The sequence below is a fragment of the Thunnus albacares genome, chromosome 3 (assembly GCF_914725855.1).
Source record: "Thunnus albacares chromosome 3, fThuAlb1.1, whole genome shotgun sequence".
Lineage (NCBI taxonomy): Eukaryota > Metazoa > Chordata > Actinopteri > Scombriformes > Scombridae > Thunnus > Thunnus albacares.
In genome coordinates this window covers 13,088,038-13,115,850 of record NC_058108.1, presented here as the reverse complement: position 1 = coordinate 13,115,850, position 27,813 = coordinate 13,088,038, and the positions used below count along the sequence as shown (strand labels likewise).

Below are 27,813 nucleotides of genomic sequence, written 5' to 3'. Positions count from 1 at the left end.
GACTTCCTACCCTCTCTGCTCCTCTTTCTCTGAAGCAGCACTCTAGAAGTGCTGAGTTTGAACTGAGTACATGACGGTGATATAATGGAACCACAGGGCGATCAGCAAATATAGACAAAGTCCTGATTCAGCATGCACCTTGATAGAGTTACACACCTTCAAGCTTTACAGAGTGATCATACTAATCAGGCCAGGACTGAAATGAGCATATTTCATGAAACAGGCATTTTTCTGAGTATTTTATTTTAAAATAACTGTTAACAGTGTGAATAAACACAGATAGAAAATTTAAACCTACTTTGACAAATTTGTTGCAAGCAAAAGCAAAACTTAGATAAAATTGAAATTAGTATAATACCTCAATACCCTCGCGGTATTATGTACTGTTACACATACTGTAGAAGAGATCAGGCCACTGAACTGAAGACCACACACCACGTCTAAATGGTGTTTACTGACGTCTTTAAATAGTCAAGCATATTTCCTCATGAATACAATACAGCACAATCAAAAAGAGACTGCTTAATAACATTTAATTACAGTGCAGTTTCAGCAAGGGGCTTACAAATTCTCCTAATGATTTAAATATGTTTAGATAGCTTGTTTGACAGTTTTTATTTCTGACACTGCTAACATATTGTTTTTGTATCTGACTTTGTGCTGTGTGTATGGAAATGTTTGTGGTTCCTAAAACACTCCTCCAAGTAAAAGGAGGCTTTTTTGAAGTACTGACATTTACTCTTGTCATTAATCTGGTAAAATCCTTGTGAAGTTCACTGTGGTGAACCAAGCGATCTATTTATGTCACTGCAGCACCTTTGACCTTTACGCGTTAACGCTGTTGTAGTCTTCACACCAAACCCATTCACCTCATATAGGTCAACTCCCGCTATATACTAGAGATCATGCACTATTACTAATGTCAACAGTGTACTGTTTTGACAGTAGTGTAAAGAAATACTCTACAGTAATGACACAGGACGTGTGCTTACAGACATCAGTGAAACTGCAAGGTTGAGAGATACTGCTAAATAATCTGTTAGCCATAATGTTTTGCTAAGGATTTATTACTTTATTTTTTGAGGGTTTTGTGAGCTGCTGCAGCTCGAGAATACTCCACCATAAACTTTTTATTTTCAGCTGTGAGCAACTATCAACACAAGATTCAAAAATGTAAATGCAGTATACATTTTTCACATTTGGTAATTTTTACAGTGTTAATTTGTATTTAGTGTGCAACTGACAGACTTGATTCACTAAAAAGGGCTATTTAATGACAATGAATTATCTCCACACAACTGAGCAAACTCTTCTGAGAATGTAATATGTGGTTGAAAAAGCAAGTTAGTCGACCTCACGTTAAGATTTTTACATCTATCAAACTGCTGATTCCAAGCTCAAGAATTAACATTTATGTTCGTTAATTTAAAGAAATAGTTCAACCTTTGGGGAAAAATGGTAATTCACTTTTTGGAAGAGAGTTATATCAGAAGATTGTAAGTATGGAGCTACAGCCAGCAGTCAGTTAGCTTAGCATGAGGAATATAAACAGCTGGTCTGGCTCTGTCCAAAGATTAAAAAACTGAATTATTATCATGTTATATCTTATTTGTTTAATTTATACAAAAACTGAAGTTTGAAAATGATCATTTGTGGTTTTACAAGGGTTAGTAAAAAGTCACAGTACCCAGCCAAGACATAGCCTGGCACATAACCCCTGTAAAACCACAACATGTTGTTTTTACATTTCAATTTGTTTTTGTTTTGTTTTTGTTTTGTTTTTGTTTTTCTTAATTAGATATAATGTGTTAATTGGTACGCTTTTGAGGTGCATGTTGATGGATTTTGTTACCTTTGTACAGAGCCAGGCTAACAGTTGATGCTAAGCTAAGCGAGCTGTCTCTACTGTACATTGACCATACTGACCATACTATCCTCACCTAACTCTCAGCAAGAAGAGAGTAAGTATATTTCCTCAAATGGCAAACTATTTTTTTAATGACTATTATGTAGTAACTAATGTCCATGTCTTACACTCCTTAAACATACTGTATCATTTCTGTTAGTATCTATTGTATTTATAATTATAGCAATTAGTCAAGAACAAGTTTTTGGATCTTTTGCGTTGGTTTCCCTGAAGGTCAAAACAGTTGACGTGAGACATCACAGCCTGAATTCATGAGCTCACAGTTTGTTAGTGAGTGTGTCTCTGTGTGTATAACTTGGGACTTTCCTTGTGTGTGTTCATCTGTTTTGTATACAAGATTCCCACCACATAAAGTTGATTCTGATTCACTGGCCTCTGGCTGGTTTGACGTGCTCTAGTCCCACGGGAACCACACCGGTGTCCCAGACAAATCCTCCTGCCAACACGCCAGCCTCCAGAGAGCTAGGCCGGCTAAAGCCTCACTTCCCCTCCAGAGGCAGAAAAAAAATCCAAACAAAGTAAATAGTAAGCACCTAGTAGTCAACTTCCTTATCCTTGTTAATTATTCAAAATCCTGGAGGAGAGACCGGCCCACAGTTGCCTTCTGAGTCAATTTTTTTTTCTCATACAGTCACTCACTCACCACAACAGCCCCCCTCTCCTCCTGCCTCCCCTTTCAACTTCAAACCCAGTCATTTCTGCAAGCTGCGCTTTGATTGTACCAAACACCTGTATTTTTCGAGGAGAGACTTCCTTGCGAGCCCCCGCCTCCCATCTTTGATTGTTAAACATTAGTGGCGCCGTCATTACTGTCTGTGCGACTGATGCCGCCCAGCTTCCCCTCCCATCTTCCACCTCTGCCTTTTAACCGGAACTTTAATTGCTCAGAGAAAATTTGGATTGCTTTATTTTATCTAATTTTCAAAAACCTTTTTGTGTGTGTGTGTGAAGGGTTGTAAAACTTGAAGTGCCTCGCTGGATTTATCGGATGAGCTGGAGATGATCACAGATTTCCTAACAGCTATAAACGGTGCGCTCAACCCAAAAATGTACTCCGATTTGTTATGAGGAGATGTGGGAACTTTTTTTTAGATTTCGAGCATAAAGTTTGTACTAGCCAGATGGACACAGATACCCAACATTTTTTTTTCCTGGCTCACCAGTAATCCTTCAGGAAGACAGACAGACAGACGGACAGACAGACAGACAGACAGGCAGACAGACACCTTTGCAGCAGTAATACCATGCTTTATTAGACAGCCTCTCCTGCCATCCTGTCTCCCCCCTCAGATTAATATCCTCTGGGCTTCTCACCAGCTGTTTCCGTCCCTTAACACCCCTCATCTTCCTCCGGCCGGCCCTCTGCTTCACATGGCAGGGCTTACAAACTGGGCCACAACGCCTGCGTGGCTCTACGAGAGGTCTTCGGCTTAGCACTGTGTGTGTGTGTGAGTGTGAGTGTGTGTGTGTGTGTGTCAATATGTGTCTGTTATATGTTCACCCAGCAAGCCAGCTTTTTTGTCCATGCAACTTAAAATACATCATTGTGCTGAGACACAGTGTTTTAAGTCGATGAAATCTCTGAACGTGCGTGGTTTTAACCATCTTATTTGCACCCACATAAGGAGGGACAGACCAGGACAGATGAAATTGTATACACTACCGGGAATAGTTTTCTACAAATGATCTGCTAATGGTATGAAAGTTTCCCTGGAACTGATGGTATCATGATGATACTTGTGATGTCAAACAATATAATTTTTTTAAAGGAGAAGCAAATGCCAAAAGAGCATCTTCTTTAAATGACTTTACTTGATGGAGTCTGTTTTTATCATGTCATTAATCAGCACAAGTGTTTGTTGTCAAAGTGATATGATGTATTGGTGTATTTACAAGGTTTGTTTTTCATTCTTCTATTTAGTTTCACTCTGTCTGTGCTTGTTTCTGCGCCTGTTTCTGTGTGTGTGTGTGTGTGTGTGTGTGTGTGTGTGTGTGTGTGTGTGCGCGTACTGTATATGTGTGTGAGACCTTGCTTGGGTGTGTCTGCCTTTGGCTCAGGTGGGTGTTTACTTCCCATGGTGTTTTTACTGTTTGTGTGTAAGGGCAGACAGGATGTGCAATGCTTGTCAGCACGCTCCAGGAGATGAAAGGCCGGTAAGGGTGTGGAAGTAGCCGAGTGCTGTTCAGGTAACAGGTTGTCTTCTCAGAAACCTCTTGAGAATTCAGTCCTGTTGCTTTCAGCATTCCTAGTGTGCCACAAGAGAACACCACTCACCACCCAGCTGCTTCAAAAAATAACTCAACACCTCCTACAAATCTTGGCCTAACTGAGCACCGATAGCATCCAGGTGCTCAACACAGTCTCAAAAGGCAAGAGAAGTTGGGAGCAGCTAGGCTGGTGCTCCTGTTCGTTACACGCTCACCTGTACATTTGAACTGTTATTAGACTGCTGTTATTAGACTTACAAAACTGATTGCATCACCAAAAGTTGACAGATGCAACATGTTGTCAGTTTTAAGAATGTTGCCTACTGCCATGCATATTAATGAGCAATAGTTATTGACAGGACAGCAGTCTGGTTTGGACATGGGGAATGACAAACCAAGAATGCTGTCAATCACTGCAATGCAGTTGGGCAGGTTCTCATTGTTAACGTTAGAACTTACAGCAACCACATCCTTGACAATCTATTTTTAACACAGGTTAACTTATTAGTTTGACTCCATATTGTCAATATACTGTTCAGTCGATGGAATCACTGTAAACAAGGAATTTGGTTTCTCCCAGCATTGAAAAATTAAGTTAAGAATCTAATGGAACTTGTTTTCACTTTACTATCAGTCTGACATCATGTTCATGTTAGCTTATATCTGTATTGAATTTCATTTTCAGTCAAAACAGGAGGGGTTAGCGGTGGCTAGCGGTTGCTAGAAGCTGTTCACTTGTAGCTACATTCATTTGTTTTTTGGCTACTGGGGGCAGCACAAGCTGTGAACACAACACCGACATATCATCACCCTATGAAGTTGATATGGAAAACTTAGCAAACAGTTGTGTAATTATACATTTAGCTGACACAAAGCAACATAAGCATGTTGTGTTTGTGACCACGTGACAAATCTAATATTCACTCTCCTTGTACTTCTGCTTTGCTTTCTGCTAACTCTTGAGGGGAAGATCTGGCTCTTTAGCTGCTTAATGCTCCACTGTGTTCACCAAATAGTAGCTAACTTTGTGCCGGGGCAGATAATGTTCAGCAGGTTTTTAAAGCTTTTTCACTTAAAACAGCTGTCTGCTCCTACTGGAAACATGCTTGATGAGAGCAGTGAAGGTGAATGAAAACAGTAAAGTCACCCAGCAGAGTCAAGTGATTCTCTGTATTCTCACTACAAGCAACTTCTTTCACATTACACTTCATTATTTGATCCAATGTTAAGTCATTAATGGGGTGGACAAAATTGTAAATTGGAGGTGTGGACAATGATTCTGAGTTGTTGTTGTTGTTTTAAAAAACAGTGATGTTCCACCATCTGTGATTTTCTTTCCAGGAACTTTGTCCACAAGCTTCAGTTTTTACTGGAATTGCTACTGAAGAAATAGTCTCCATGAAAACTGTTATTATCCAGAGTAACAGAGACAACTGTTTGTGAAAGACAGTTTTTCACTTGCCTCCATTGTATGGAGGTTGTGGCAGGTATCTCTGAGACAGAGGCTCATCTCCACACTATAGAACCAAAACTATCTGCATGGCTAGATACCACCAGATGTAAGTGAGAAAATATGTTTTCTCATAATATCTATGTACTGACCGTTTACAATCACTGTAGGGTGAAAAGTGTAAATGTGATCAATGTTGAGAGTAGTCGGAAGTTGTTGTGGAGTGTGTGTGTCTGAAAAAATTGAGCTCACAGACAGGAAGTATATGCAACATAGTTCAGTGAAACACCAGTGAGAGGAGACACCAACTCAATTAACCCACTGACACACAGGAATTCAACCAACTTTAATTACACTGATTAGCCAACATGTGATCCAGAGGACTGGTAAAGAGCGGTGGTGAGCAGTCGTGTTTTCACAACACCAAAAACTGTGACCCTCAGACTGCAAAACAAACATACTGTAAATGGCTCTGAGAAACACATTGATTGAAGAAGTTGGCTGGAAGATTCATTTAATGAATAAATGTAGTCAATTGTAGATAAATTATATGTGGTTGATTGTAAAATGTAGTCAACTGAATTTAGTACAGTGAGTTTAAACATATCCTAATGGATAAACATATCCATTAGGCCTTCTGTTGTAAATGTTAATATAGTTGTCAGTAAATAATTTAATAATGTAAAGCATCAGTGTATGATTTTTTAAAAACTATTATAAAACCATTATGTACAACTTATAAACCCTTTGCAAAGACTGCCTTATTGCAAAGTGGCAACTAGTCTATATATATATTGATTTTCCTAATAATACTTTTATTCCAAATTATAAACTTTTAATAAAAAATTATGAATGCAAGACTTTTACTTGTAATACATATTTTTCATTGTGGTACTGCTTGCTCTAAATATTTCTTCCATGACTCTTAGTAACATCTCTCTGCTGTAACTCTCTTTTAGATCTTTGACATATAAAGTCTGTTTAACACTCTACTGTCTTACATGTCCTGTAACATAGTTGACAGAAGGAAATAACATCTGGTATAAACAATAAGTGAATTAAGTATAGAGTAAAGAAAGAATGTATAAAATGAATTGAATTAAATAAGTTAAAAAAAACAAGATATATAATCAGATACTCTTGAATAAAGGCTTCCAACATATCAACAGGTGTCCACAGGTAGACACACTCCTGACCTGTGACCTTATGGGAAAGGTTAGATGAAATCAAACATGTGCTGGAGGGCTGGTGGTGTTTCCTCTGAAAATATTGTGAAATGTTGTGAATGCAGGGTAAGAATTTACTGCAGCTCATCAGTTTGAGCCACAGACATGAACTCAGTCAAGCTGATAACTATCAACCAAACAGATGATCTGCTTTCAGTACTTTGGATTTAATTACCCTTGGTCCTTTTTTTTCTTTTCTTCTTTTTCTTTTTTCTTTTTTTTTTTTTTTTTTACGGTGCATGTGGTCTGAAGGGCAAAAATGGCGCAAAAAATAAATCGTAGATTGAGGGATTTCCATGACCTTGAGTGTAATTATAAGCATCATATTGGCTGTGGGTTTGCAGACTAATGATGGAGAGCTACATCAGCAGTCAGCCGGGCCTGCTGTGCAGCTTTACACAGGTGTGGACCGGACTCTTTGAGACGGTGAGTTGTGCTTGTGGCCAGACGAGACGAGACCTTTAAGTACAGACCTTTGGATTTCTCGGTCACGTGACTCGGTATCTACAACCTGCCTTCTCCCAGCCGGCCGTCCGCTCTCACGATTGAAAAAAAAGGTAAACATTTTCTGCTGCAGCATTAACAGTGTAGTACTAGTTAACAGATTATTAGCGCGGGAGTTGAACCCCTTACTCAACCCTGCGAAAGAGACGAAACGACGGGAAGCGACGGGCGTGTCGCTGCTCCGGAGAGAGAAACGGGGAGTGACAGTGAGGGCACGTCGCTCAGTCAGGCCTTATCTCTGTAATAAACACTGATCACACACGGAGCTCCGCCACAGGCTACCTCCGCCATCAGCGCACTTTTGGCGACATTATTTCCGGATCGAAAGCGATTCATGGTCGCAAAATGCGAGACGAGAGCGATAATAGAGCGACGTGGCGGTCGGATTTGTGAAGATTACAGTCAATAAAGTGCTCTGCACAAGACTGCCTCCTAATCCCTGTGTGAAAGGGATGGGCAGTGAGTGCACCGGCTGAGTCTGACTTTCTGCAAACAAGCTGGGTGGGGAATGGAAGGAGACTCTTCCTTTACCCCACACATGCACATTATGGTCACAGGGTGTAGGCTCACACACTTGCGCTGGATGTCTAACACATTGTCAGATGAAACCAGAGTGTTTACATGAGGTAGTCACTTGGTTGAATGAGTACTTATTTTGCATCTCATCTTTCAATAAACAGTTTTAATTCCGTCCTCTAGAAGCAGCCAGACTTTACTTGCGTCTGACTGTTTTTCCTCCCACTCATTTTTATTTTTTGTTGTCATTTTGTTGCAGGATGGCAGAGGCTCCCATGTCATGTGACTGTTTTGTTTCCTTGCCCCCTGGCTCTCGCGATGACCATGTGATTTTTGGGAAGAACTCGGACCGTCCCCGGGATGAGGTGCAGGAGGTGGTCTCCTACCCTGCAGGATCTCATCCTCCAGGCTCCATGCTGGAGGTGAAACAGCTTTGAGACACCCACAGTACCACACTACTGCCTCTGCTGCTGCTGCTACAGCTGACTGACAGTAGCTATTATGCAGCATTTTAAATTCATACTTGACTGACTGACACTGCATACATCCAGTCTGGTGCACTGCAGAAAATCAATTCAGACATATAAAGTTTCAAATAATATATTTCCTGATACTAATAATACATCACTATTCATAATAATACGCCTGTCTGACTGCAGTCTGAGCCACAATTGTTAAACATTTACATGATTTTACAGGACTTCATGCAGAAATCCTGTTAACGGTTAACAAGCATGATGAAATATTTTCTCCTTTTCATTTCTCTTTGTGTTACATTTTCACTAGAATAAATCCACAGCTCATACAGTGTTTGTATTAGTATTAGTGCAGTGATGTGATGTTGAGACACAAAGAGGGAATTTTTAACTAAAACGACCGTAACTGTGGCGGATATCCACTTTATTTGACTAACTCAGACAGCTGAAGCCTCGTGTTATCTTCAGATAAACTTTAAAAAACATTTTTGGTCAAAACCAGAACAGTGGATTTTATCTCCCATCACTTACATTGTGAGTGTGTTTGAAGGGATCTTCTAATGTTCAGTATGAACAGGAGGAATGATTACAGCAAGAAAAACCTGTTTCAATGTTCATATGGACACCTGACTGTTGTTGTAAGAGACATGAAAAATCATGAACCTATTGTTTAAGCTTTGCTTTTGAGAAAAAGAATGTAATCTTGGAGCTCAGTGGCAATAATCAGATCAGAGTTACTGAGGATTAAAGGGTTGGTTTAGCAAAATTGCAGAAATAAAATACAATGGAGGTGAATGAAATGTTATGAGTGCTGCTCACAGCATTTAAAAATTTAACAGCAACATCTCTGTCTAGAAACAGCTTCCTCATTACTCTCAATTATCTCTGACCTCAGTGTACATAGTTTTCACTGGAAATACTCTCTACCAAACTAATAATCCCTCTCTGAAAATGTTGTTGATGTTACTGTTGAATTTTTTACATTTACGTTTTTTTAATCCTGTGAGCACCACAAACCAAATTCCATTCACCTCTTTTGTTTTGGGTTTGGAGGCAGACATCTCAAAGACATATAAAACCAAAACTATCTGGATGGTTAAACACCTCGAAAAGTAAGTGAAAAAATGTTTTTTCTGGTAATTTTGGGTAAACCGACCCTTTAAACTTCATACAACCATCAATGCAGTTTGTCTTCCTAGTATGATACAAATATTCACTTTGAAAATGTCTTACAATGCAATGTGACCTTAGTGTCAACAACAGCATTCTCCTGTCTCTCATTTCTGTTTCATCCATGTTTAATACTTAATGTAACAAATTGATGCATTAATATTGTTTATCTAAGAGAGGCTACATTTGCCGATAGATGCATGGAACCACAAATGTGTCAGTATTTTTAGATATGTCATGTGTTATCCATAGCAACAGGTTTTAATTTTGGCCTTTCAGTGTCACTCAAGTGGACACTTTGTCCTTGAGCAAAAAGCTGTTCAGCATTATATATAACAGGGAATTAATGCAATCTGTTGTCCAGTTACAGTATAAATGTGTCAGCTTACCACACACAGAAAATGTAATTCAGAATTATCTGTGCAATGTGACTTTAATATAAACAGCATAACTTTTTCTCTCTTTCTGTCTCTCACTCTCTGTTTTCATCTTTAGTGCACATACATCCAGATCCCCCAGGTGGAGCAGACCCACGCTGTCATCCTCAGCAAACCTGCATGGATGTGGGGGGCTGAAATGGGAGCCAATGATCAAGGAGTCTGTATTGGGAATGAGGCAGTTTGGACTCGAGAGCCCGTCGTCCCCGGGGAGGCTCTGCTAGGCATGGACCTTGTGCGGTGAGCTCCAAAAGACCTTTAAAAATCGCACATGCAATCTACAGAACATGGATACTAGACAGCAACATCACCCAATTCTAACAATAAAGAACAAGTAATCTTCCGAGCTGATTGGACCTGCTATTGACTGCATTTATACAGTGGAAGTATTAACCTAATCCTCTCAGCCTTTGATCAGAAGGGTGTGTAGATTGTCAGAAGCGTGTTATGACAGGAGTTGTAAGTACTGTTGAAGCGTAGCGCTTATCTGTGCATCTCTGTGTATAAAAATACTCTGCAAGTGTGGAGATTCGCCAGGTGATACAATAGCATTTCCTCAAAAAGACAAGTCAGAAGAGCATGTAAATACTGCCACCAAACTAAACTGCTCTTTAAGGTTTGTGAGGAAAAAAAATAAATAAATGAAAAGATGAAACTAAAATAAAAATAGAAGAATCTTTGCTCAAAGCATCTTGAAGAAAGTGAAACATGTTGAAAGTTCTAAATCCTGTTTACCACTTTACAATTGAGCATACTTAAAAAGATGAAGTCTTATATTTGACTTTATTAAATGTCTATAGAAAAACATTAATGCTTTGAAATTATTTATATTTTGTTCAAATGCATGAAAAAAGGACTTTTGGTTTGCATTTAAGTGAAACACTTTAATAACACTAACATACTAACATTTTTTAACTTCAGGCTTGTTGTTTTATTGTGCAGTGGAAACTCAGGCTTTACATTTTGAAGTAAACTGGTATTTGTGATGGTCAGGCTGGGGCTGGAGCGTGGCGACAGTGCCTGGGCAGCAGTGACAGTGATCACCGGCCTCCTGGAGCAGCATGGCCAGGGAGGGCAGTGCAGGGAGGATCCGGCGCCCTTTAGCTACCACAACACCTTCCTCCTGGTGGACCGCAACGAGGCCTGGGTCCTGGAAACCGCTGGAAGGCTGTGGGTGGCGCAGAAAGTCACAGGTGAGGCTGGAGGATGCAGAGAAAAAAGCCCTATTCAAACAATTCTTTCTTGAATTTGTTCAGGAGATCATTTCACTGCACCAGTGTCTCACTAAAATAAGCACAAAAACTATTTTTTTTTCTACTTGTTTTTTTACTTGACTGCTGAAATGAAGCTGCAGAATGAACAACTTCCATCGCTTAGTGTGTGTGTGTATGTGTGTGTGTGTGTTCAGCAGTTTGTGCAGAAAAAACTGAGAGCCTGAGGTTAATTATAAATAATGAGGTCTAATCCAAATACAGCATCTAGCTATATTCTGCATTGTCAAGATGTTCTTGCTATTAAGTCAAGTCAAGGCAAGTTTATTTATATAACCTAAAATCTCAAGTTTTAAGAGGGCTTTACAATCGACAAAAAAAACTTTATGATGAAACAAAATGAGATAAAGGTCAGGATGAGAAACAGGAGGAGTAGTGGAGTAGTAGAGTTACAATATAGAGAAAAAGAATTACAATACACAAGCAAAAAGTAGAAATGCTACAAAGTACTGGAAATGCAGCTCAATGCAGCTCAAGTTCAGCTCAATAATTAGATTAAAATGCCCCTTGCATTTCCGGAACTCAACAATAACACGTCTCAGAAACGTCTCACGGACTAAAAGCTAAACCTCTCCAAAGTTTAGGTGCTCGGCTGCTTAAATCAGCCTTGAAGAGCAAATCGGCGCTAAAATCCATATGGAATATTTAAATGATTACATGACTCATTTTTGTTCTTTAATGTGGAAAACTAAATAACTAAGTAAATAAAGCCCTTTCAGATGTCTTTATTCCTCAACATGAGACTGCAGCTTATATACATGTGTCATATAATTCAGGGAATCCTGAAGTTGTGGTGAAGAGACTCCCATCATCCATCAGGGTTGGATCAGTCTGTCAAGAGGAGTTAAACCAAACAAGCATGCATGACACAAAACAGGATGTTTCTGACTAACGACTGAGAAATTTCAAACACGTTGCACTGGCAAGCAGGAGACTTGCATCTGCTTTTGAAAGACAGAATGTGCCTTTTCACATGCTAACAGCCGCTTTCTCTTTCCAGAGGGTGTGAAGAACATATCCAACCAGCTGACCATCGGCGCTGACATCTCTGCAGAGCACCCGGAGCTGCGGAGCGTGGCCCAGGCTCAGGGCTGGTGGGACGGTGAAGGGGAGTTCAACTTCTCCCAGATCTTCAGCCCGGAGGACCCGCCTGCCAGGATGGAGCTGGCCAAAAAGCGCTACAAGGGAGGCACAGAGCTACTCCAGCAGCATGATGGTGAGAGTGGTCAACTCCTACATTTCCCAGAATGCCCTTGGACCCCCGAGGACATGCCTGCCTATGCTACATTCAGTAATAGGGGGAGAAGGCAGTAGTATCATTGACTGGGATAGGATACTTGTAGCAAGAGAGTATCAGTTCTTAATTATTAAAATATATCTTTAAGCTGCAGGGAATTCTGGTATTTTGAGGCTACTCTCAGTAGAGAAATGGTTGCCTCTTTCTCTTTTATGATTAAGCATTGTTACAAAATTGTGACATGTTTTTTTTGTTTGTTTTGAGAGGATAGCACAAAATCTGTCAGTGTTTATGTGCTTAAAAGCTAAAGAATTTTCTGCTTTAGTTAATTGCAGCTCCACTTGAAATATCATGTAATTTCATATTGTCTGTGTTGTGTAATCTATTCTGGGAGTAAGAAAAAAATAAGAATAAGAAAAATGCACCATCTGACATCAGCATGGGGTAAAAAAGGTAGTTGCATTGTTGCAAGCTGTGTTGTAACATGCTTAGTGTTTTAGGATGGATTTTAACATTCAATGGTCTGTTGTGGTCAGTCATATATATTTAATGTCATCTGCTCTGTGACTCTCCTGTGTTGCCTTTGGTCCCAGGCTCAGTGACAGCAGAGGTGATGATGTCCATTCTGAGGGACAAGCCCAGTGGCATCTGCATGGATTCTGGAGGTTTCTGCACCACAGGAAGCATGGTGTCTGTCCTGCCCAAAGACACCAGCCTGCCCTGCATCCACTTCTTCACTGCCACTCCAGACCCCTCCAGGTGTGACACAGACTACCTTAAGAATTTCTGTAAATTGTAAACATCAGTTAAGGCTATAATAACCCATTTATACCACAACATATTCATATATAGAAACGTAGTTTGTCTATTCTGCTACAGTCTATAGTCAGTCGCTGTAACACAATAGTAATCTATCAGTACCTTTCAAATTGAACATTCAGTTGCAAGGTTTTCGAAACTGATTGATACTATATTTGTGAATGAATGCTGTTCTTGGCGTTCTCTTTTAGAAATTCTCAGAAGTAAGTGAGTCAAAAGGTGAAAACATATGGGTAACACTTTATTTTACGGGTCTGTAAATTCCTTCTAATTTCTAAATAATTTACTAGGATGTTTCCAGAAAGAACCACCACACTGCAGATCAGCTGAACATGAAAATTGTCTACAAACATAAAATTCCACATAAATTCCATAATAAAGGAATGAGGAATAAATATTGACTTGGATTTAAATGGGGCTGTTCTTTCCAGGAAACTTTAAGTATTAGGAAATAATGGACCTTTAAAATAAAGCGTTACCTATATAGGTTTTAAATGCTGCAGTTTAATGGTGCCAAATGGCTGTTTAGACCGCCTCAGTGCTTATGTCACTGCTTCTTTGGAGTTTTACCCCAGACACTCCTACCAAATGGCAGCAAACACACACTGTATTCTAAATGTAGTTGGCAGCTTTTTCAGCCATAAGGTTCTCTGAACTTACTGCATGTGAAACTAATTGACTTAGAGTCTACATTTTCATTAATCCCACATACATTTTCAAAACATTGCATGCTGTAATTCTAAAACATGTTGCTTAAACAGAGAAACATTGGATATCAATGCAAAAACTTGACTAAATTGAACAGACATTTAAAAGTCATGGAAAAAAACTTTAACAAAAATGGTGTATACTATGCACTGTTTGATCGATTGTAACAAACATGGAAAACACAATTCAGTTTTAAAGAATACTATAAGGTACTTTTTTGTACTATAGATTAAGCATCATCAGAAAAAACATGAATAAGTATACATATATTATAAAGGTGTTGAGACTCCAATGTTCTTTCCCTCCTCATCTCTGCTTTTCCATTCTGCATGTCGATATGAAATTCTGAGTGTTTCTATCTCTCCTGTTTTTCCCCCTGTCAACCCACCGCCATCCCACCCCACCTGTACCCTGGTAGGTCTATATTCAAGCCTTTTATCTTCTCGGAGTGTTCCACCCGAGTGCTGAGGGTGGTCTCTCCACAGTTTGGCCCAGATGACCCTGTCAGGAAGCAGCCTCGCTTTCAGACCCAGGTGGACCGCAGACATGACCTGTACAAGGCCCACCAGGTGGCGCTCAACACCATGGAGACCAACCCGGTGGGCACTGATGGATGACCTAGGTCAATGATAGTCCTGTACAGATCCTGGCAGAGCAGGGAGTTCACATTCATTACATGTACAGCCGAAGCAGAATCACTGTTATTGAGAGTTGAACTTGTTGCTGTGTAAGGATGGTTGCACAGCACAGGACCGACACTCCCACTGCACAGCAACACACAACAGGACCTCACAGTTAGTGCAGACAAGACACATGGCGTGAGTGTAGACTAAACATAAACACACTACAAGTACACATTCAAAGCCAAAGAGCAGGGTTTAGATTTTCAGTGCAATCAGAGACAACATGAAAATGCAGGGAGGTATTAGTACTTCAAAACAATGTATTTAGCTGACTGTCCGGTATGAGATGATGTGTGTTTTTTTGATGTGTGTTAAATATTATTTACGTATAAATCCTATTCTGCATTGGGCTTATTACATAATAATTCTGGTAGTGTGAGGTGAATTCACATTCACAGGAAGGCCACTGTGCTGTTTGTATGCACAGAGTGAAGGTGAAGTAGCTGTGGCCCAGTTCTATACTACATATTAATTCTGAGCAGGTTTTGAGTTTGTACTGTGTTCATAGTCTAGTCTCTATCTAAAGTTGACTAAAATTGCTAACATTGGCCATCAAAAGCTAGCGGTCATACCAGGCTGTACATAAGACTGTAGCAGCAGAACCCCATAGTGTATGAAATTGAGCAATGCTTGTTCTACTACTTATGAATTCAACTTTTTATTTATAAGAGGAAGAATATGTTATTTCTTCTTTTAAAAGTGTTGTAGACTTGTTTCAAAATAATTGCAGAACATCACGAGAAGTTCTTCGAAAGAAAAAATCATTATATAAAATGAATTCTTGACTTTGGAAATAGTGGTTTGACAAAGCAATCTTAACTCACGGTCAACTTGTTAGTTTTTTGCAGAGCTTTCACCATATCACAACGTCTTAATCAGTGGATGGACTTTGCTTGGTTGTCATGGGGATGGATCTGTTCACATGCAAGCTCAGTAGTTGCTGTAATTTCATTCACAGCACTTTCAGGACAGGTTGGCTTAAAAGTTAAGCATGGAAGTTCATTCGGAGACAGTTGCCTGAGAAAACAGTCTTAACTCAAGCTCCATTTAGGCTTGTTTTTAGAGCTTTTGATAGTGTCACATAGTCTTCATGTATTTTGCTTTCTGGTTGTGACTTTTAATTTGCAGAGACATTCCAAAGTTACGGTTTGGTTGCTGTATAAATGGTGCATGTATTGCATTCCAGCAAAGTGCATTATTTTTCGTATAGTCTACTAGCAGTTGTATGTACTAAACTGTGTTTAGTACATACAATATACTATCAGTACGTTTGAATGGCATTGTGAACTATTTCCTGCTGTTTTGGTGAGCAAATAAGAGTGTGTTGAAACCCAGATTAGCCTGTAGAGGAAAATGAGTGTGATAGCAGGTGTGTAACTGCTGTTAGGTCCCACAGATGTCTGGTTAAATTAGTCTTAGGACTCTTTTCAAAAAGGCCAACAGTAGGATCTGCCTCCTTGTAAAATCCATCTTTATCCTGAGTGAGACTCAACACCGTTTCATGGATTTTATTATTATAAAAGAGAGAAGGAAAACAAGAAAAACTGCAAGATATTTTGAAAATCTTTTAAGCTGTTTATATAGGTCTATTATGCTTGCTTAAGGTATATTGTTATAAAACTGAAGTCTAATAATGATCACACTGAAACATAATAAGAAACATAATTCGCTGATGCTCCTCTTGTATATATAAACCTAATGATCAGAAGTGTGTTTTCAAGTTTTAGAACATGATATTAACATGCAAAGGCTTCACCATATCTTAGAATTTAGCCTGGTTTAAGCAAATGTAATCTAAGCACCACTTGACCCAGCTGTTACAGTTGTTTTGACGTTTCTCTGTCTTTCTCTCTCTCTCTCAGGATGAAGGCTTAGTGATCTATGAGATTCTGAGGGACCTGGAGTCGCAGTGTCTGAGCGAGATTTCAGCCATGCTGAGTGGAGAGATCCCCGGAGAGGAACTGGGGGACTTGTTTTTTGATTGCGTGGACACAGAGATTAAGTTCTACCAGTGAGGAGGTGGGAGGCTTCAGGAGTTGTATTTGGTGTGTGTGTGTGGTTGATAAGTTTCCAGACTGAAACTTAAAGTTATATAGTGATGAATATGCCTAACTATGATAATACAATGAGCCAAGAGAGTCAATCATTCCTATGTTATGTTGGCAGATAAGACACTTGCATAACTTCAGAACACACTGCATGATATAAATGCTGATTCAAACCTAATTTAATCATTATCTTCAAGATCACATTTATCTGTGGAAAAACAGGCTGCGCAGGTGCAGAGAATTCAAAGAAAGTGACACACATTTATGATGATCCCATTTAGTCAAACTTGCTGAAATCTGGACAAACATCACCATGATTCTGAAGTCTGAACCGTTTAAAGGCACAAATCTGAAAATTGACAATTGTCACTGTAATTGTAATTAGCTGTTAAATGATAGTTTAACAGTCTTCTTGTGTGTTTTTGGCATAATCCAACAATCTTTTGACAGTGCTGCCCCAGATTAAAGCACATTGAAAACAGAACATAATGAGAGCCTTTCTCTAGTTAGGTAGTAACAGTTTGTAAGATCAAAAAGTAAAAGCCACTTTAAGAACTTAAGAGAAAGTTGTTATTCTTACAAAAGGTTCCTGGTGTCTCTTGGTATGGTTTTGCCTCTCCAACACTTTTGCTTCCACTCATTCTTCATATGTAGATAGGAAAATGTGGAAGCTTGATTGTAAATTTTCTGCCACCTTTACCATAAACGCCTAACATGTATGAAACTGTCCTCTGTTACAGTGCCCTCAGGTGGACATCCCTAGCGCTCGCAGAGTGGCAGGAGAAGACCCTGGGACTGTTAAAAACTCCTCCTCTGAGTGGCCTCCGTCTCACTCACTCAACACACATCCCTAACACCATTCCATCAATAACACAGGCTAAATGTCTAAAATGCACATGTGTTTGGAGCATATTTATCATCTGTATCACCCAGGGAGCAATGACTGCACCTCATTAGTGAGTATAGTGATGTAGACTACACAGGCGCCTATGTAGAGCTGTGTGACGTTGCACAAATTCTGTAATTATGGCATTTGTTTAACATTTAATTTGTTCTTGCAAATGAAGGGGTTGTCATTTGATGGCCAGCTGTAGGGAAGGATCTAATAAAGAACGTGTATAGTGTGTCCTGAGTGTGTTGTAAGCTTTTTGGTTGCACTAGTGGCGCGGCAGCAGGGATGGCAATGACATGTCATACAGTCCCTGATCAATCTGTCCAATGAATCTTTTAACTGCTGCTCTAAGGAATTTCTATGACATTTTGTACAGACTTTCATATTCCCCAGAAAATGACCCCATGACAACTTTGATGATCCTTTGACTTTTCATTTAGCACCACCAACATGTACATTTTTCCACATGAGAGGATGCCTCAACATCTAATGACCCAATTCAGTTAGCCTCAGCTATACTTGAAGATTAGTGCTAACATAGCATTGCGTTGTTATCATTAGGGGGTACACACACAGTGTGATACGCATTATGTACTAAACATAAACATACTAACATAATAAGTTCACTGCTCAAGTAGTGTTAATTAATTCATCAGATATTCATGACTAAATTACTAAAAATCAAAGTTTCAAATGAAATCAAACAGTTTGGAATAAAGCGTCCATTATTAATTATTAAGGTTTAACACTCAAAAAGTTGAGCTGATGTGCTTCATCAGGACTGTATGGTTTGATCATATTTGCCTGTCAGTGCTGCTAACATAAGCAAACAACCCCACTACTGTCAGATGTCACTGATTGTTGTACAGAAAAATGTGACATCACCATTTTCCAGCGGAGCCTAACCCACTTCAAACCAGCCAGAAGAGCTCAGACGAAAAACACAAATACAGAAATCGCTAAAATAACCAGAATTTGTATTACTTTGGCAGAAAATTGTGTGTTCATGTAGGATCCCATCACTCATAGCAGGTAGCTGATTAAATAAAAAAAAAGTTGTCAAGGCCTTTAAGTTGTCACTCCATTTTCATCCACTCAGCAATTTTGTTTTCTCTTGTATAGTGAGAATCACATCAATGAATTATTACAGCATTCACACCTCATATATTGTAGCCTTAATGGGGCAGTAGAAGGCACAAGTCTTGATGGTAGAAATAAATCACATCACGTAAAAATGTTATATCTGTGATCTCAGATGTGATGCAGTGCTGGGCTATTTATTGTTACATGAAGCTGGATAGTCTGTGGGATTATGGTTTTGTAATATCTGATGCACTGATACTGATATGTGTATTTTCCTGTCTTTTAAAGATGAATGAATTCACAGTTCAGTAATACAACCTTTTGAAATTAACTGCTCCAGGGTGACAATGTACCACCCACATCCACATGATCCAGTGCTTATTGATAGAAACTCTGTGTGTAAATATCCTTTGAAGGTACCAAAAGTCATCCCCCCAAATGCTACCACATTATCATTAATGAGGCATTTGGTCTAAAACAATGAAAGCCTTAGACTCTGTTATTATTATAGCTAGACAGTGTAACAAAAAAGCAATGATTATGGCAAGGTTCACTATACTACCTATCTGAAATTAAATGTGAAGGAATGCATACTGTAAACTCAGTGATTAGTTAACTTTTTTGAGTAAGGAGTCCAACTACTGGCCACAAGATGATACTTAATGTTGAATGTTGGGACATCTGAGAGAAAAATGATCCTGAAGCAGGATTTACACAATGTGGTGCAGTGTGTTTGTGTGATTTTAAATACTCTTCCTCACACCAAACAGCAGTGAAAAATCACGTGGTGACATAAAAAAAACAGGAACAGCTGCTAGAACGATATTAAAAAGGAGTGTTGGGGCCACATTTAGAGGAAATGTTTGTTTGTTTTTTGAGATTACGAGAATAAAGTCATAATATTTCGAGATAAATCGTAATTCTGGGAGAAAAAAAGTGGTAATATCAGATGTAAACAGCGGTAGTCTTACAGTCGACCACTTGCAGCCATTTCCTTTCCTACAAAAAGAGGCAATTTCCTCTAAGTCCGTGTGGTTCTTTCTTCGGAATTGACACAATCGTTCCAAAGTCCTGATACTCATAATAATCTGGTGCTAATGTGCCAAAAGATTAAGTATTTCGTTATTTGTGAAACCTATACTAAAGTACAAGATGCTCCACATTCCTTGTTTTAACGCAGGCGGCAGACTTCTCCTCTGATATTCCCTCCTATATAGCCAATTACATTTTGCTCTAGTCTATCCTCATAAAATTAAAACCTTTTTGTCGTAGAATTACTACTTTATTCTCGTAATATTACTACTTTATTCCCATAATATAACGAATTTTCTCTCGAAATCTCAGACTTTTTTTCCTCTCAGTGTCGCCCTAACACTCATACAATATGACCGCAGCTGTAGGGGATAGTCTGTAAGCCTGACACTCACATTTAAAAAAAAATTGGATAGAATACTTTAAACCAAATCTCTGTCAACCTATAAGTCACCAATAATATGTAATAATAATAATCAAGGGAGCAGGTGTAGATAGTTCACTGCGGGGCAGCAGCATCAGGCTGTTCATACTCCGTCCAGGAGGCGGCGCTGCTTCAAACCTCTTCTTGCAGCCTCGGGGAGTTAGAGAACCAAACAGCCCGGTGAGGCGCACTCACTGCCTGCCAGTAAAGGTTAAAACTCGATTCAAACAACAGTCAGCTGCATGAGAGGCAGCGTTTCAGCGTTTTCTCCTAGTTTCCCCCTTTGAATAGAGTGGAGTCGTTCAACGGAAAAGGTAATGTAACGTCAATGTAACGTTAGGTTGCCAATGCCAAGTGCAGAGTGTTGCTAACTAACTAACGCTAGGTTTAACGTTAAAAAACGGTCCCCTGCAGTTTATATTTCAGTTTAGCTGATTTATCATAACACCTGGCTGAAATAGCGAATTGTGCGTTTGGTATTTTTGTCAAACTAGCTGAATGTTAGCCATCTGCGTATTTTAGGCTACTTCGCCGCCGACCCACTAACAAACACAAGCTAGCCAGCTAGCTAACTAACATAGCGCCAAGCTAGGGCACAATCCACCACTAACGTTTCCACTAGCTAAAGTTCGGTGACAGATCGATCACAATAAGGTTTTCACTCCACTTAAACACTGTACAGCGGGTGTTTTTACGGAGTAATTAATCTTCAGTTGAATCCAGTGTTTCTATAATCTGCAGCGGTAGCTGGAGTGAAACCTGCACACCTTTAACCAGGGCCCTATGAAATCCGTTATAATTTTTTCCAGATTCCGTTTTATTTTTTCTGAACTCATAATCTTATTTTTGTCCCTTTCACCTGTCACCTTCCCCCTTTACATGACTGAGGAGACAGTCTTCCTTTGGTCGCATAAAACATCAGAATCATATTCATTGGCCAACTATGTTTACACGGAATTTGACTCCGGTTTAGTGGCTCTCAATGCACTTACATACAATGGCAATACAACAATCTTTTGTAAACAAAACTGTGAATTAGGATACAGACAGTGCAAAGAAGAGTGGATTGTAATTTATAATTGCCTCCATGTGTTACATGATGGTTTCTGACCCGTTCGTGTACAAGTCTGTAGACTTTCAGCCTAGTCAGTGACTATAACAACAGCCTAGCTCATGCTCATTTGGTGAAGATGCACAACCGTGTGATCACTGAAATTTTTAGTTTGGATGTTTGAAAACCTGCAAACTGTGGGTTGTGTTTTTGACACCACTGGCTTAATGGACGGGGTTCATTCCAAGTCATGAAGTACAATAGCAATGCTAGTTTTTTCAGTCCCTTAAATTAACATTGATTTACAGCAAAGATGAATGCATGAATCTTTTGTGATGCTTTTACAGCTCATGAGAGACTAAATAATACTATCATTAACAAGTTCATGTGAGATAAGATGGATAATATCTAAGTGATTCCTGTGAATGATCTGCTTTCTTTCTGAAGTCTTCACCTCTTCATTTAAAGATCATAATTTCCTTTTTGCTGCAGTCTTTGCCATCAGATCAGCTGCAGGAGTCACTGTGAGATGATGCACTCAGACAGGTCTGAGTATGGCCACAGACGGCAGCATGGTGACAGAGGCACGAGGCAGTGGGATGACTACAATGGCAGATGGGAAGAAAGACGTGAACCTCGCAGAGATATACCACGGGATTCCTATCATAAATATGGTGGGGATGGACACAGTAGCTCAGAGAGGACAAGCAGAAGTAGAGAGTACAGTGACTCACCTAAGATGCTGCACAGTAAAGACTCATTGAACAGAGAGAGGAGTAGAAAGAGCCCAGTGAGGAGACGCATGTCTTCACCTGATTGGAGTGTCTCTGAAAAGAAAAGGCAAAGGTTTACAGAGGATGACTATGATAATTACAGATACAGGCGAGAGCCTGAAGATAAAATGTACAGACAGTCACCAGACGGTTTTTCACGCATACATGTACCCAAGGATTTTAAACATACACTACAACAGGAAGAGGATTTCAAACACAGGAAAACACCTCAAGATTCCAGAAACAGGCATCGACATGAAGAGTTTACATACAAGCAACAACATGATGATTTAACCTACAGACGATCGTCTGGATATTACAGAGATAGAGATGGTCAAGAAAGGAGCCGGGGCTGGTCACAAGAAAGGACACAATCACAAGATTGCTCTATAAAGGTATGTCACAACAAACGTTATCTGTGAGTGTTAGGATCGTAACAGTATATTTTTGTCTATAAAAAAGTCCTGATGTGGTTTACCTTATGTGTCTACTGTATTATATTTATTCATAGCATATTTCTCCATATTGAACAGAGTTATGCCAAACCTAGAGAGAGGAATGACAGCCCCTCCACAGATCATAATGATTATCGTCAAAATGGAACAAGATTTCCATTGAATGGATCTAGTGGACAGGTGGGTTTATTTTTCAGGTGGCATTTTTCACATTGCAAAATGCATCTTTCATTTAAAATGTGTATTTCTTGGCAATAAATCAAACCTACATTGCTTCTCTAATTTCGGTCTAGGGTTAGTGTGTACATATGCACTGTAAGGTGTAATCAAAATATAATTTAACTAAATATTGGATCAAACTTAATATTGGCACATATCTGACTTTCGGAGGCTTTTGGGCCCATATAATGGGATTGAGACATTCTCGTCATCAATGGATAGTTAAACAAAAATATTACAATCCACTTAATGAAATACTTTATCTTTTAATGCTTCTTCTGTGAGGTGTTTTTATGTTACCACCTTTGATGCCTCCAGTGTAGGTGTTTAGTATCACTACAACATAGGATGGAAGTGTCTTATATTATCAGGCCACATTGTATGTTCATAATATACCCAAAATAATCATGTTTGCATTTTTAGATTTACTTGGTGATAGACGGTGACAATGGGAAGGTTTACACTAGAAACGGCCTTCCTTTCCTTTCTTAAACATCCTCAATAACATCTACTGGTGGCAGGAAAATGTAGTTATTGTGGTCTCCACATGATTTCTGCAGCTCCGACGTTACATGTTTGATGAGGTGCTCATCAGTTCCAGCTGAACCTCCTGTGGAACTACAAACGTGACCTTCGCACTACCCTGACACCAAAAAAAAATCCAGCTCGAGGATTTTTTTGATTTGGTAATATTACTGAAAGGTTACTGGCTAGCTTCCCCATAGCAGCTTTACAGAGAAACAAATGTAACACCCCAGCAAATATAAACACTATATTCTTCTAAAAGAATCCCATTTTTCCACAAATAAAATTAGAAAGGGTCTGAATTCACTCAGACAGAAAGTGCTGTTGAATATGAATATAATAGAATTTGGATTGTTGAGAGATTTTTTTTGTTTGAATGCTACAAATTTCTCACTGGTTGTTCCGTAATACTACAAATTCATCTGTCAAACAAAGAGTGCAGATGAAAGTACGATAAACTGGTTGCTTCTGTGTGTTTCCCATCAGTCTTTTGAGCATGATGTCACCTACCAAAGTCCTGCTGTTCCTGAGGAGAAGAAGTCAACCAATGGTTTCCAGCGTTTCCTCGATGTGCTCAACAAAGGCGTGAATGTTGATGTTCTCACCAAGATAGTGACTCGGGCCCCTACAGGAGTGGAGGATCGACCATGTTCTCCAGCTTCTTTGCTGAGTGCAGTAGATCGTCCACAGTCTCCCAGTTGTTCTGGGGGGCAACAGGGTGGCCAACAATATTCCCAGAACTGGAGTGAAAGCAAGGAATCCCACAGACTGGCTTCTCCACAGCAGCGACACAGGTCCTTCAGCCCAAAGGGGGGCTCTCTGTCTGATGAAAAGCCTCGGCAAAGGAGTGACGGAGGACAAAGTTATTTCAGCTCTAACAGTAGATCCAGGTCGCCTTCGGTGGTGGAAAAGATAACACTGACACCTGAAGATGAGCACAAGCACAGGCAAATGCAGGATGTTTTGCAGGCCATTGGTATGGATTTAGGATTTGAGGAACTGGGTCAAATGTCACATCGGATCCAGGAGCGCTTATATGGGAAGAAGGATAGTGACTTGGGCCGCCATCGTAAAGGAAGTAGGGAAAGAGAAACAAGGCCAGCATTCTCTCCAAAGCGTCAAAGTAGATCATCACCATCAAGCAGATCTAGTTTTAGCCCTTTAACTCAGGACTATTCTCTGAAAAAAGACTCGTACAGTGCCCAGAGTGATGTAACAGAGGTACATCAATTACAGATGCATCAAGCTGTTGAATATGCTCAGCAGAGCAGCAGTAGCTCTTTACAGGACAGTGAGAAATGTGAAACTAACTCCCTGGAAAGCACTGTTGCATTTCAAACATTTTCTCCAAATGCCACCCACACTGTATCAGAACCACCTCCTACACCAGTGATGCCGACGTACTCTCCAGTGAACTATTCACCGCTGCTGTACCCACCTCTACCGCCAGCTCTGCCTCCTAACTTGCCCCATGTTGGTCCCAGGTTTCTCTTGCCTCACTTGCCTCCCTTCCTCCCTTACCCCTGTGTCCCACCTTTGAACATCCATCCAGCAGTACTTTCTCAAACAAGGCAACTCCTCCCACAACAACTTAGTAGTCACCAGCCACAGTATTTTAACTTACCAGAGGTAAATCCAATCCAGCCTCTGAGCACCACACAAAAGTCAAAAACACCGTCAAGGCCTCGCTGTTTGCAGGTTATTGAAACGAAACAACCCGGATGAAGACCATAGTATAGGATGAAATGAGACATCAAAAACAAGATGAAAACACAGAAAATAAAACTGTAGTTGACTACAAGTTAAATAACAAACCTCCAGGTGATGATGGGGTCCTAAAATAAAAAAAACAACACATCACTGTTTGTTTAGCCAGTCTGCTGCTGTACACATAGCACGTCATGCTAAATAAAAACACTGAAACAGTGCAGAAACGTTTAATGATTTCTCAAAATGTTCTCTTAATTTGCTTCAACATACATAATCTTTTTGGTTGTAACTATCTGTGACCACAGAGGTCTCTTTGTAGGATACAGGCCTTTATCCAGATAAAATGGCACCATAGTCCAGCATTGAGTCCTCCACAAGGTTTTGGCTGACCTATGACTACAAACAGCCTCCTTGTTATATTCAGGTTGATACATTTTCTTTTTGTGCAATTGTGTTTATTTGTATTGTACAATAATAAACAATGTCTTAAATAAATCTCAATCAGACTAATAACCAAAACTATCCAATTATTGACATATATGTATTTTTACTTCACAAATGTCAAAATTGGATTTGATAAATTTCATTTCAGCACAGTATCACACCTCAGAGAGATGAATGCAGATTCTGCAGATTCCTTGCTGCTGTGAAAAGCTGCTGAAAGGGTTTAGACTTTAGCCTTTTTGATGATTAAAAGCCATAACTTAGCCTGTTACGATCAAGAGCATGATGCCTGTAAAAATCTGCCAGCGGTTGAAATAAATCACATGGTACTACCATAGACTGTATAAAAATACTACAGTGCACCGGGAGGTCAGCCTGAGGAGGTGCATCACTCTTTAAAAAGCGTGAAGCTGAAAATAACTTGTAAATGTGTTCCTCACTGGATGCAAAATCAGGTACTGCTTCAACCAGTAGAGCTCAAATGACCTGGAAAATGTGTTAACTTTTAAAAAATATAATAACCTCATTTGGTTGCAGGTAATAGCACAAATCTATTGTTCAATGGTTAATGCTTAATTTATAAAAATGCAAATTTTAAGTCTGTCTTAATAATCAGGTGTTAAAATGAACACTGAAACAGATTTTGTTTGTTTTTGCTGTGATCATTCCTCCTGTTCATACTGACCATTAGAAAATCCCTTCATTATGCACTAACAGTGTAAGTGATGGGGGGGCCAAAATCCACAGTCCTCCTCCTGTGCAAAAATGTATTTATTAGTTTATCTGAAGCTAATATGAAGCTTCAGTGTCCAAATGAGTCAAATCCAGTAGATATCTTTCAATGTTACAGAATTTTTAGTCCCAAAGACTTTTTGTTACTATACTTCCACCGCAGCTAAACAGGGAAACACTGTCTGAGGAAACACAAAGAGGGAAGCCAATATGACTAACTCAGACCGTTGAAGCCTCATATAAGCGTCACATCAACTGTTAAAAGCATTTTTGCACAAAATGACCGTGTGGACACACTGTGGACTGTTGTTTTAAGACAGACTTGAACATTTGTGAAACTATCCTTTAACAATGACAGCCTGCCATTGACTGACCTGTCCATGGCCAAAAGAGTGAAACACATGAATCTTTACATTTTTCTCAAAAAATAAACCAAAATTTTCTCATGTAGAAATGAGTAGAACAAGTCAACACTTTTAATCATGGCATAGTGGGTGTTATGATCATACATCCATGTACACAACACAAAACTATATTTATTCCTGTAGTGTTGGTTCTCTTTCCAAGGAGTTGGAGCAGCATGAACAGAGGATAAGTGATTTTGAAAGGTTTGCCGGATTTGTAACAACTCTGTTGTGAATGTAGAAATCATGGCAGGGTATTTAGATGATAATTGGGATTATGTGGAATAGACAACTGCCAGAAAAGGAAGAAGAAGGCTAACTTTGAAAAATGAAGTTCAAGTGAGGACGTCAAAAGGGCCTCAAGCAGTAGGCCTACAATTAATGTAGTGTCAAGAAATAGCACAGATCAAAATAATGAGGGGAAAGTAATTGAGTTGAACAAAGATGATAGTCAATTCAATCCAATAAAAGTCAGTTGAGAAGGAGATTGGAAAGGTGAAGTTTGCAGAGTAATTGAACAACAGAAGACTACCAATATTTGCAAAGGATGAAGAACAACAGAAAACAACAAGACAATGATTAATGGATAAAAAGTCAAGTCATATTCCAGGTGCAGTTGCCAAAATAAGGGGTGTAATATCTGGTGTTTCACTATCGATATCCATTGTGTCAGACAAGACATTGTGTCAGAACTTGGAGAGAAAGGAGTTAAAGTTGCTGAAGCTAAAAGGCTTTTCAAGGCTGTGTTGTACAAAAGCAAGTAAGATAAGTACAAAGATACAAAGTTATGAACCAGGTTTCATATGCTGAGTCAAATACATAAAGTAAGAGAATCTCCCACAGTAAGGAGAGCAAACACTGTGAGAATCATGTTCACATAAGTGTAAAGTAAAGGAGGGGACTTTACTTGTAGATAGAGATCACTTTGTTGCATTTATCTGCACAGCGGCTTACATAGCTCTCCAACAAGAAGATGGGAGGGCAAGAATTGATACAAATGTTGATGCAGCAAGGAACTATTTATGGATCTCAGGCACTGAGAGAGATAGAATATATGAAATGCTCAATCCACTGAACTGTGATGATGCCTTTGAAAGTAGATATGTATATCATAATGGTAATCCACATTCATCAGTGGAATGCTAGAAGTTTAATTGCAAATGGTCAAGAGTTTAAAAAGTATATTCATGAACTGTTTAGATGTCAGTTGTGTTCAAGAAACCTGGTTTAAACCACGCTTAGACTTCATAATACCAGGATGTACTTCAGTGAGATGTGATAGAAACATTAAACAAGGCGATATTAAGCTGGTTAACTTTTATAATCCATGCCAGTCACTATCTATGGAAATGTTCCATGAAATAGCAGTTGAGAATAGTCAAAGTGAAA

The 27,813-nt window shown here is 39.3% G+C and overlaps 2 protein-coding genes across 7 annotated transcripts; both read left to right on the top strand.

The window, feature by feature from the left end:
* The first annotated feature begins 7,217 nt into the window (after window positions 1-7,217).
* Window positions 7,218-17,804, top strand: scrn2 (secernin 2). 5 transcript variants are annotated; one of them, XM_044346504.1, is made up of 9 exons: window positions 7,218-7,237; window positions 8,091-8,253; window positions 9,973-10,154; window positions 10,908-11,107; window positions 12,186-12,401; window positions 13,016-13,181; window positions 14,368-14,548; window positions 16,495-16,651; window positions 17,421-17,804. In XM_044346504.1, exons 2-8 carry the CDS (start codon window positions 8,092-8,094, stop codon window positions 16,645-16,647), a joined length of 1,260 nt encoding a protein of 419 aa, XP_044202439.1. In that variant the 5' UTR covers window positions 7,218-7,237; window position 8,091; the 3' UTR covers window positions 16,648-16,651; window positions 17,421-17,804. The 5 variants fall into 5 exon arrangements, with proteins under 5 accessions (XP_044202439.1, XP_044202437.1, XP_044202438.1 ...); XM_044346502.1 differs by lacking the exon at window positions 7,218-7,237 and adding an exon at window positions 7,249-7,368; XM_044346503.1 differs by lacking the exon at window positions 7,218-7,237 and adding an exon at window positions 7,269-7,365 and having other exon boundaries at window positions 8,089-8,253.
* Window positions 17,805-20,216: 2,412 nt separating this feature from the next.
* Window positions 20,217-25,345, top strand: LOC122979222 (cyclin-dependent kinase 12-like). 2 transcript variants are annotated; one of them, XM_044346498.1, is made up of 4 exons: window positions 20,227-20,425; window positions 21,655-22,330; window positions 22,469-22,570; window positions 23,621-25,345. In XM_044346498.1, exons 2-4 carry the CDS (start codon window positions 21,692-21,694, stop codon window positions 24,857-24,859), a joined length of 1,980 nt encoding a protein of 659 aa, XP_044202433.1. In that variant the 5' UTR covers window positions 20,227-20,425; window positions 21,655-21,691; the 3' UTR covers window positions 24,860-25,345. The 2 variants fall into 2 exon arrangements, with proteins under 2 accessions (XP_044202435.1, XP_044202433.1); XM_044346500.1 differs by lacking the exon at window positions 22,469-22,570 and having other exon boundaries at window positions 20,217-20,425.
* The last annotated feature ends 2,468 nt before the right edge of the window (window positions 25,346-27,813 follow it).